Here is a 10,835-nt window from a genome sequence, read left to right on the forward strand (position 1 = left end):
TGACAGTGACTTTTCGCGGTCATTGAGCGAGGTAAAACTACTATTCTTACTTCGCATAGATGTCTACTCATTTGCTATTGCAATCGATGCTTAGTCTTTCGGGCGAAAATGCGACATTTTTGTTTTGTTTTTTACTTTGGACGCTCATCACTCACTCTTTGCAATAACATTGTTAGACATCACGACCAAAGTTTTGGAAAGAGGCGTTTTGGATATTACAGACTTCGGATAAAACGGACGTTTTTTTTGTTGGAATATTAGGGTCCGTTGAAACGAGAGCCGACTGATTTGAAAAATGATATAGCAGATAATTGTTTTGCGAACATAATTATTCGAATGTTCACCATTTAACTTGTATATATTTGAACATTTACAGGCCTTTACTGAAAACATTCCACTGCCGTGTAAGCAGACGACAATACTACACTTTGGTGCAGCTGGCACAAATGGCACTTGAATGGGTTCAACCAGGCACAAGAAAGTAGAATTGTAGCAAAATGGCAATAATAGCGCAGTTGGACCACCACTTTTTGCAGCATGGCTTCAAAGCTTCTGACAACTATTGCACATTACGCTGATACAATCCGTTGCTCTGCACTCACCATCATATAGAAAGCCAGTGTTGTCCTTGACCACATAAACAGCAGGTGTTGCTGGTGGAGTCATATTTTCCCCCAGCTGACTAATACACGAAGACGGTACTGTGAAAAAGTAGTTGACTGGCTGGAACTCTTCTGCCATTTTTGTAAAATTTTCCTGAAGTGCAATGAAGAAACTCACTCAGAAGTTCCCTTCAGCCCTACAACACACATAATAATGCTGTATCAAGCGTAGACTACATATGCCCCCATACTGCTGGATATGTATTCTCGGCATAAAATATTCCTCAGATTCAACACTGGCGAAATATGAAGAGGAGGGCAAGTCAGAGAACCTTGACACCCACATTCATGTAGTTGCATCCCAACACAATATCTTAAATTATATTTAAACATGAAAATTCAGCAAAGTGGATGCTCTAAAATGTGAACACGACAGTGTAATTTCTCACACACATCACCGTCAACGTCAAGTGGGATTCTAGTAAAGGAAATTGGGAAGTCACAGCAATCGTGCTAGTTCCCTAGCATTGTGAGGGCAAAACTCGGGAAATGCAGGACATTCTGGGATATAGAGACCTTTGATTTCAAGCTTAATACGTAATACTTTACAGAAATAACCCAGAGCAATTCACGGATAACATATCTGGAAATAAAATATTTTGCTCTGGTAATCTTAACTCAACTTCAGTATTTATTTTCCTTTCTCTGCACTGCACAAAAACAAAAATACTTGGATAACACTGTACTTGGATAACAAAAATATTATCAAAACCCATTTTCGAAACACTGTACTCCAGAGCTACATGAAGCACAACCCTGCACCTACCATAAGCATGTCAGCTGCTCAACATACGTCAACAAAGAAAATGGCATTGTCAAAATTTTATTAATATGTTATGATATCAACACAGCAATTACTAGACTGTTGACGTTTATGGTGCAATAAGCAACATGTCATGTGTGTCTTGGCAGCTCAATTCCCACACAGTGTTCAAATTAACTCCAAATGTAATGTTTTTTGTGAGCTCGCCTTCTTGCAATTTCCTTTAATGCTGAAATTTTGAAATAATTTGTCAAACAGCAGTAAATTTTGTGACTGACGGCCAAGCAAGTTTGTATGCTTCCTATTGATGAAGCCTGACAGCACCTGCAAAGGAACACGAAGTAATGTTGCACAATATCATCACTATTAGCCTATTTTATGTCCACTGCAGGAAGAAGGCTTCTGCCTGCAATCTCCTATTACCCCTGTCGTATGCCAACAGACTCCACCTAGCACCTGCAAATTTCTTAATTTCATCACCCCCTCTAGTCATCTGCCGTCCCCAACTGCACTTCCCTTCTCTTGGCACCCATTCTGAAACCCTAATGGCCCACCGGTTATCTAACCTAAGCATTACATGACCTGCCCAGTTCCATTGTTTTCTCTTACTATTAATTAGAATGTCGGCTATCCACATTTGCTTTCTGATCGACACCACTCTCTGTCTCTTAACGTTATGCCTAACATTGTTTGTTTCATAGCTCTTTGAATGGTCTTTAACTTGCTCTCAAGCTTCTTTGTCAATCTGCAAGTTTCTGCCCAATATGTTAGCACTGGTATAATGCATTGATGGTACAGCTTCCTTTTCAATGATAGTGGTAAGGTTCCAGTCAGGAGCTGACAATGTCTGCCGTATGCGCTCCAACTCATTTTTATTCTTCTGTAAATTTCCTTATCATGATGCAAAAGTATAAACATTACAAGTGAATATATAGATAACCAAAGATATAAACAAGCCTCACTGCCAGATTTGAAGTGCATACATCTACATTCCTCTCTAAGCCAATTTAGAGAAAACTCATTTTAACATGAAAAAAGAAGACTGCTAGAAAATATAACGACAGTATCCTGTGATGGAAAAAAAGGTTTCCAAAATATTATCCTGCCCTTTGCTTTTCTTGTTGCAATCTGCTAACTACACTTGAATAAATGGTAACAGTAAAATAAACGATACTGAATACTGATACTGATTTATTTAAATGTAATAAGTCTACTCGTGGGGCTTTGAGGAATGCCACACAAAGGACTCGAGACTAATTGTCACTACCGGAGGTTCTTTAAAATGCTCGGATATTGTTGTACACAAGTATTCTAGCATTCTTCTTCTACAAAAATCTGACTAAGGCTAAAACAGCTCGGAATCTAACACAATCTCGCACTCAACCACAGAACACCTGATCCACTGGGCTATCGTATCAAGCCTGAATGCTAAAATTGAAAATTAAATTGAAGTGCCAAAAAATAAGAATATCAAGAACACGATTAAAGGTGCCATGATTTTACTGTTTCATATATAATTTAAATTTATCACATTTCCGAGAACTGCGACATGCATTTCATTGCTTTAGGAAGTCCCAAGGTTAAAAACCAGGGGCATCTCCTTTATGAAGCTCACAAAAAGTGGTACATATAGGAGTCAGCAAAGTGCAGGTAATGAATAGTGAATACAAATGTGGCAAGCACAGAATGAAATGAAATACAAGAATTACACAATTAACTTGCAGATACAGGGGGCACGAGGCACTAGAGGACACAGCTTGTGCACTGCCTTAGCCATGGCCAAGTTTAGCCATGCAACAATTTCCACTCACTCCCTGCCTTTCCCAGAGATAATTCACGATCATGACATCTGATTCACATCATGACATGGTCACGACATCTGTAGAGAAGTTCATTAAAAGTAATATTTCGTGACACCTTTTGTGTGCCATGAAAAAGCTATGATTCTTTATGAGTAACATGAGTAGCTGCTTATCGAATGGCACAACTCTCTGAAATTCCAACAAGGCAGACCTACAGAAGAAGCCTGCGCGTATTTTTAGCGTAGTCTAAATTCAAGTCTAAATTCAAGAAGTCCTTGTGCCCTCCGAGTTGCAGGATTCTGTTAATCAAATAATCCACATTCAACATTTCCTTCCTAATAAACTAATTATGCTCCTTAAGGTTATTACCATAATCATAAATTGTTTTTTATTATTAGGATAAAGAAATTTTATGACATGTTCACCAATGTATGTTCAATAAATACAATTTCAATTGAACACCTGTTAACGCGTTACTTTTACAGAAATTGAATTTTATTCAAGTTGAGAAAAGCCCACAGCAGGCAGAAATGGCCGAAATCCCCAGCATTCAAAGAGTTAGGTAATTCAAACATTTACTTGTGTAACTCAAACACGCAAGGTTTTTTTTTTTTTCTCAACCTTTTAATTTAAATTTTAAACCTCACATTTGCAACTAATTTTAAAAAACATATTAGATTAAAAACACATAGGCACAAATCCTGTATGCTTGTCCAAGAAACCTAGCAGTTAATACTTGTCATAAAAACTTACTACGAGGAACAGATATTATTTTGCTTTCAACTTTAGTAAAGGCTTCTCCGACTAACTTCAATTTACATAATATTCACAAACAGCAACATACCTTTAGCGTGTTGGAGTCACCTTTTCCTTTTTCTCCATCAGTGTAGACAAAGACGACTTTGTGCCGGTCCCGCATTACCTTGAAGTCATCGCATGCCGTCAAGTCACGAATTGGTGGTCTGATCAGCAAGGCAATCAAACAAGCATTAACTTGTAGTGGAACAAGAGAAATATTTTCCAGTATAATACTCTTAATGCTAAGTTACAATCTTCACCTATGCATCATATGTACAAAGCTGGCAAGCTGTACATCTTTCACAATGAAATCTTGTAGAGTGAATTGACTGGGTTACTTCCCTGCAAAACACCGAATACTGCCTCGCAAAGCAGCAGCCAAACCCGGCGGAATTCTTAAGACTGTCCCCTAACAGTCAAACCTCAAAAGACAGACCAAAATAAAGGTGCTTCGGCACAGGGCGTCTGGCGGAGAAATATGCGAAAGAAGGAAACACCGCACCCTATCTGGACGTCAGATGATCGTGGGTCCGACGATGGCAGTTGGAGAAGAGACGCGTCCGACTTCGAATCATACGGGCACTAAGGAGCGAAGCCTGCCCGCAACTTTACGCGAGGCCAGGCAACGGTCGCTGCCGCCCCTGCCAACAATAATTATGATCAACCAAGCCTCCACCATCCACAGGAGAGACAGTGCCAAACTGCACTGGCCAACTGACATAGCCACACCACATCGGATGATGTGGTGTGAGCCCACTGCTCAATTCTCGCACTGATTCTTAATACGCTCTGTCCTGCTGTTCTGTCACATTAGATATTGGATGTTTTGTTTTTTGTTAACGGTTTGTTTGCTGTTCTGTCATATTTCTTGCCATTATTTGGATTATTTTTTCACAATATAAGTTTTGACTGTTTATGTGTATGTAGTGCCTCGTGTCCACCCACTTTGTGTAGCACACCTAGAAGCGTGACACTAAAGTTCCTACAAAGTAACATTCAAGTGTCATGCCAGAGCAATAAGTTACAAATTCAAGGCAGTGACAGTTTTCTATGAAGTGTATTTTTCGAAGCTGTGTTAACAAAATTTAGTTTTGTTCCTTTAAAACCATTTGAATCTCCAATCGGATCACATGCTCAAAGTATGCACAGGAAAACCAAGCCGATAGCTTGAAATGTGCAGAAATTCTGAGTGTCTGCTATACCACAGGTTTCTGTGGTGGCCGTCTTCAATATTGAACAATGAAGATTCAAGATAGAATTTTAGTGACCAAGCTTCACTGTAGTGGCAGACATCAAATTTAGTACAATAATTGCCACTATGATTATAACAAAATTTTACCAATAACATCTTAATGACTTTAGGGCATGTGGTGTAATTCCAGAATTGAAGGCAGCCTGCACTCAAGGCATACATTTGTGCCTAGCATCAGTTTTCAGAAATATGGGCTCAAAATGTGCCATGAAACGTAATGCTGTTCCAGTGAACACTTTTCTATACTGCACAAATAAATTAACTGGAACAGCAATGCATTTTGCTGCACACTTTGAGCGTGTATTTCTCTAAACTGGTGCATGGAACAGAGTTTCTAGCAAAAGGTTCTGTTTTGAATGCAATTTCAATTCTGCAACTACAATGCCTTGAATACCCTATTTTTAATAATCGGAGAGTCACTGAAGAAACATGCTATGGTGGCCAAACTTTTACGTATTGTACACAAAATGTTAATATAAAGCAGGTAACTGCAGCTCTTCCCCCTCCTTTTCTTAGAGCCAGTGGCAGCACTGATTAAGCATCCCGGTAATTTATTTAAATAGCGCAGGCAAACACTTTGATGGGGGAATGGGGGGAGGGGGCATTACGTTAAGAGCTGAAAGAATGATGCCACAGCAGAGAAGCACCAGCAAAGCTTTCACGGAAGAGACGCTCATCTTTATACATGCCACGTTAAAAATATGGCTACACATAATAAGCTTGACACATGGTGTGCGTCTTTCAAGCTTGAGTTGAAAGTAGGATTATTTCAGAAAATGTGATACAATGAAGGAAAAAAAGAGCCTCCATTCCATTTGACTTCACTGCTCTGGTAAAACCATGGCACACTGCCATGAACAATGTCAATGCCAGAAAATGTCATAATTCATTAAATATCTAACTTGTTCATCGCTCCATCATCTGTAACACGTTAGATCAGTAAACTAACAAAAGCTCTTGAGCTAATCTACTAGAAAAGAAATGACATCCTGAATTGTACCATAGGAATTGAAAATGACCATTTCTACAGTTAAGTACTAAGTGGTCATTAGTATATGACATCAAGTAATAAACAACCAAGAGAAGAAAAAACACTGACCCATCCATTCTACGTCCAAACTCTGCAAGTTCCTCCCTGTTTCGATCTCCCTTGTATTCAACGGTCTTGTCTCCTTTGATACTGAAAAGAATACGATTGAAAAAAGGCACCACAAAGCCCAGTACATACATAAAATAATTGGGCCATTTTGAAGAGTTAAATGTAAAAGGCATGAAATCAAAATACTTATCAAAAGACATGATATTCAAACAAAAAGAACTGCTGTAATTACACAACTGCTGCATTCTTAAATCACATGTCCTGAACAAATATCAAGAAAGCTGCATTTTAGCCTGCAGATAACATCATCATAGGAATCAGCTCTTCAGCATGTCAGTCATAAAGACTGTGTTTCCACAAAATTGATGGAATCACATGCCACTTGCATACTACTTAGCTCAGTGAGCTATTAAGCAGAAGCCACTCAACCCTTAAGTGCAGAGCCCAAGTTTCACGTGCCCTAATAGCTTGAATTAATATTAGAGTGTTTTAGTTGAGCATCTTTACGGCACACTCCACTCCGAGCTGCCCCGCTAAGCCACAGCGGTGCAGCGGGCGATTTTCACGCTTTAGTTATACGTTTAGCGTAGCGGAGCGGACCTTTCGTAGTTGCAGCGCCCCCTGGCCAAATTCAGGGTAACGAAAGAAAATAAAAACACCCATTGATCGCTCTTATACAGTAAAACATATATATGTATATATATATAGCTTATTTCTCCATGAAGTACCTAGACGTGCGCTTGTAAGGCGTTACCGGTCCATTTTATCCAATCGAAAATAAAGCGCCGTCTTGGGGAACGCCACATGATAGCCAGAGCGCTTGCTTTCTGCAGCCAATCCAATCCTTTCTGACACCAACGCTAGCCAAAGTGCTGCGCTGCACGCTCCACTCAGGCAGCTTCTAAGCGGACCGTGTTCCTCACTCCGCTAGCCTGCTTACGGCTAAGCGGACGGCGCATGCGCATTCGCGCTTCCGCTCTGCTTAGCTGCTTAGCGGAGCGTAAACACGCTCAACTAAAGCACTCCATTGCCAAGGACAAGTCCCGGTAGACCAAAACCCAGTTTTTTTTATGCATGCATGTATGTATGTATGCATATATATATGTATATATTATATAAACCACTCACTGCAAGTTCTTTGAAGCTAAAAAGTTCAGCTTTGACGCATGTTCATTTTATGTGGTTTACATTCGTTCCACTACTTTTAGTTGAATCAACATCTGAAATTTGCACATGTACTTAGGTAAAGCCTAACGAGACATGCTGTCGGGCAAGTTGGTTAGTTATACTTTAAAAATAAAAAGAGCACAACTAAAACATGGACCAAAGAGTTATACTTTAGAAATTAAAAGAGCACAACTAAAGCATGGATTAAAGAGAGAACAGTACTGGCAAAAATGTCTGGGGAAATAGTTCCTTGGGCGTCAGTAATATATTTTTTGAATCAGGATATGTAAAAAAAATTTCTGCACATGCATAGCCAGTAAAATATTGACCAAATTTTAGCCAAATGAGTTTGGTGAAAATGTAAAAAGCAAGGAAAGTTTCTCACAAGCAAAAATCGCTTTCCATTAAAGCGTAGCACAATGCTACAGATCCATTTTTGCTTTCACAAAGCAAACTTACACAAGCATTTTCATAAATGTATGAGTTAATGGGTTAAGTTACAGGCATCCACGGGCCTTATAATGTAAAACTATTCCAATATGTTTTATTCCAATCTCCTGACGTCAAATTTACATAACCGCCGACGCGAGCATCAGGCGGTGAACCGCAGCGTTACCTGAACAGCCCAAACGCTCTCCTCTTTTGTAGGTGGTCCCTTTTCTTTGCTTTTAAAACGAATGACGTTGCCTACACTGAGCAGTTTTTCTTATCTATATGGCTGACAAGAGGTAAGGAGCACGCTCAAGTGGAGAGGGTTTTGATGGGGCTGAGCAAGCACGCTGAATATAGCTAACCAGATAAACACGGAGAGGCCAGCGTCATCGACTGGTCCACTTTCCCTTACATAGCTTGCCGTGGTTTCTCTACAATCACGGTAGCGTGCAATGGAGTTAAAAATGCCATTAAAACGGATCTTTAGCAAAGAACTGTTGGCAGAGCAATGTCGTATACGTGTTGAAAGGCCTCAGTTACGTTATACAGTCATGCAAAAAGTCTTGTTATACACAAATAAACTCAGTTTCTCCGGCAAATGTGAGTAGTTAGTGCCTGGGCAATCGGCGGCAGCCATCTTCCATTCCTTTCTGAACGGGGCAGTCTCAGGCTATCCAGAAAAAAATCCTATTTTGTTTGGCACATTAATGTATCTTTAACGTGTAGACGTCCCTTTGACCCAATGAGTTATCGCGGTTTCGCAACATTGAGTGACAGACAGATGAAGTGGGTGCAGCCAAAATCTTTTGACCGATAGCAGAGGGTTAATGGCGAAAAGGTGTTGAATCAGAAATAATTATTTTTCTTTTGTTCGGCAGAATCATGCATAATCAGTGTGAATACGTCAGGTCAGATTGGGAGCTATCGCGGTTTTCGCGATGTCGAATGACAGACAGGCGAAGTGGGGGTAGTCCGAAAAAGTTTTTGACCAATCACAGAGCACTGTTTGCAAAATTGGAATAGAAAAGTTTGCAATAGCTTTACGTTATAGCATCCCACATCTTGCAAGCCTATAACTGCTTGAGGATGATCAGTGCCCACGTTTTCAAGAAAACTGGCACCTGCCCCCAGCCTGCCTTCTTCTAAGTGTTACAACTCCAACCAGCAGCGGCCAAAAAGGAGTCCACTAGGTGGACACTTACAGAATACACCCCGCCCCTAACTGGTCTCCATCAAACTAGGAAAACAGAAAACAGCAGCTCAAGACGTCAATTTTTTTTTACCCTAGGAATGGCACCTGCTAATGATTATATTGAAACAAATAAACTTTCATTTCTTTTTTCTTCCTTTCTTTTTTTAGTAACAAGTCTATTGCTGAGAAGATAAATTGGAGCGACTGTGACAATATGACGAGTGCATCATTATTGCAAAGAAACTGCAATTTGCATCGCATGAATTTGTCAATTTCGTTCGGGCGTAAGACGTGTAGTTGACGTCACAACTACACTTGTGAAGTCATGAGAACATATCAAGAGCAGCAAGTGAGGAGCACATGCATACTGGTCAGGGCAATAAATATAGGCGAATACGACAAGTTCACACCACGTGCGCATGCTAATTACTTGTGATCGAGTTCCAAAATACGTGATTGAAATACCAAGCAAATGCCAATAGCAAACGAAAACTATCCTATACAGATCCCCAAGACCACTTGTTTCACATCAGGTGCAGACAGGTTCACGGTGGCCTCAACTCGTGTCACGATTTTATTACCGCAATGCAACAATAACGCAAGGAACTCACAATAGTACTGTGGGAAAACCTTTGACGCTGTACTCCATTGCCACAGAGGTAAACCGCGTACAGTCTACGCGGCTGACACGAATGTCCGTATCTGCAAGGCTTTGAGCTACCTGGCTCCAAATCGGTTCCAGCATTTTGCAGTGGCCACACCATGGTGCATAAAACTACGCGGAAAAAAGAAAGTCGACTTTAACAACACACATGTCAATAGTAAACAAACATTGGTCAACTCTCCCAACGTAAACACAATTACCTTGACAAGCCACGACCCTTCGTGCCGCACGTCGAGAAACCTGACGAAAACAAACCGCACATAATGTAATTAGTGCGTTTCTTTATTCCCTTGCCGCCTCAAGGCGAACGTCCAACAAGGAAAAAACGAGCTCAAAATGTGGAAATACGAGCACTTTGCGAGAACAGATTTGTAAGAGTAAATGATGAGCGAGTATCACGAACGGCATTTCATGCATCCGCTACATTTCGCGCCAACATCCAAAACAACATTCATGAGGAAAAAAGAGGCGCACTACCTGTCACTCAATTCCAAAACTTTGCTCGCATAGGCAACCCGCACACATAGCAGCACACCTATGAGGATAGATGATTTACAAGCATTTACTTGTCACTGTTGTACAAAATTAGCACACTAATATTGTACTATGTAATCGTAACTGCTTACCAATTATTAGCGACACGAGTAATTGAGAATGATACATTACTATCGTAACATAAAGCACCATAAACGAACGTCGCCTTCACCGCACAGCGGCCATTGAAACCGTGAGCATGCCGTGCGCTATATTTTGCTACTTCCCTATCAGTTCAGGAAGTGCTCGTCAGATGGCCCTACGAGTGTAACGAAATAGGCGCCAAGAATTGAATTCTCTTTCTGCCATAAGCACAAGCAAAAGTATTTCCCACTAATATCGACGTCTTCGTGAAAGCCAGAAGTAAAATATTAATTAATATTATCGTTATTTTTGGAACAAAGGTCTAATATAATCTTCATTGGTTCTGAAATCGGTGTCATTGTCATAATTATGAGCAAGTGTGTGAA

General features: G+C 40.3%; 1 protein-coding gene across 1 annotated transcript in view; it reads right to left on the reverse strand.

Annotated features, from left to right (window-relative positions):
• Positions 1 to 10,608, reverse strand: part of LOC135911819 (protein disulfide-isomerase TMX3-like) — a 52,973-nt gene extending 42,365 nt beyond the window's left edge. Inside the window, exons 1-7 of the mRNA XM_065444157.1 lie at positions 10,458 to 10,608; positions 10,309 to 10,366; positions 10,032 to 10,071; positions 9,779 to 9,942; positions 6,377 to 6,457; positions 4,072 to 4,189; positions 603 to 756 (exon numbers count right to left, since the gene is read on the reverse strand). Coding sequence (XP_065300229.1) covers positions 603 to 756; positions 4,072 to 4,189; positions 6,377 to 6,457; positions 9,779 to 9,942; positions 10,032 to 10,071; positions 10,309 to 10,366; positions 10,458 to 10,518 — 676 coding nt within the window. The 5' untranslated portion in view covers positions 10,519 to 10,608. The remainder of the gene's footprint in view (positions 1 to 602; positions 757 to 4,071; positions 4,190 to 6,376; positions 6,458 to 9,778; positions 9,943 to 10,031; positions 10,072 to 10,308; positions 10,367 to 10,457) is intronic.
• Between the last annotated feature and the right edge of the window lie 227 nt (positions 10,609 to 10,835).

Source organism: Dermacentor albipictus, chromosome 1, assembly GCF_038994185.2.
Source record: "Dermacentor albipictus isolate Rhodes 1998 colony chromosome 1, USDA_Dalb.pri_finalv2, whole genome shotgun sequence".
Taxonomy (NCBI): Eukaryota; Metazoa; Arthropoda; class Arachnida; order Ixodida; family Ixodidae; genus Dermacentor; species Dermacentor albipictus.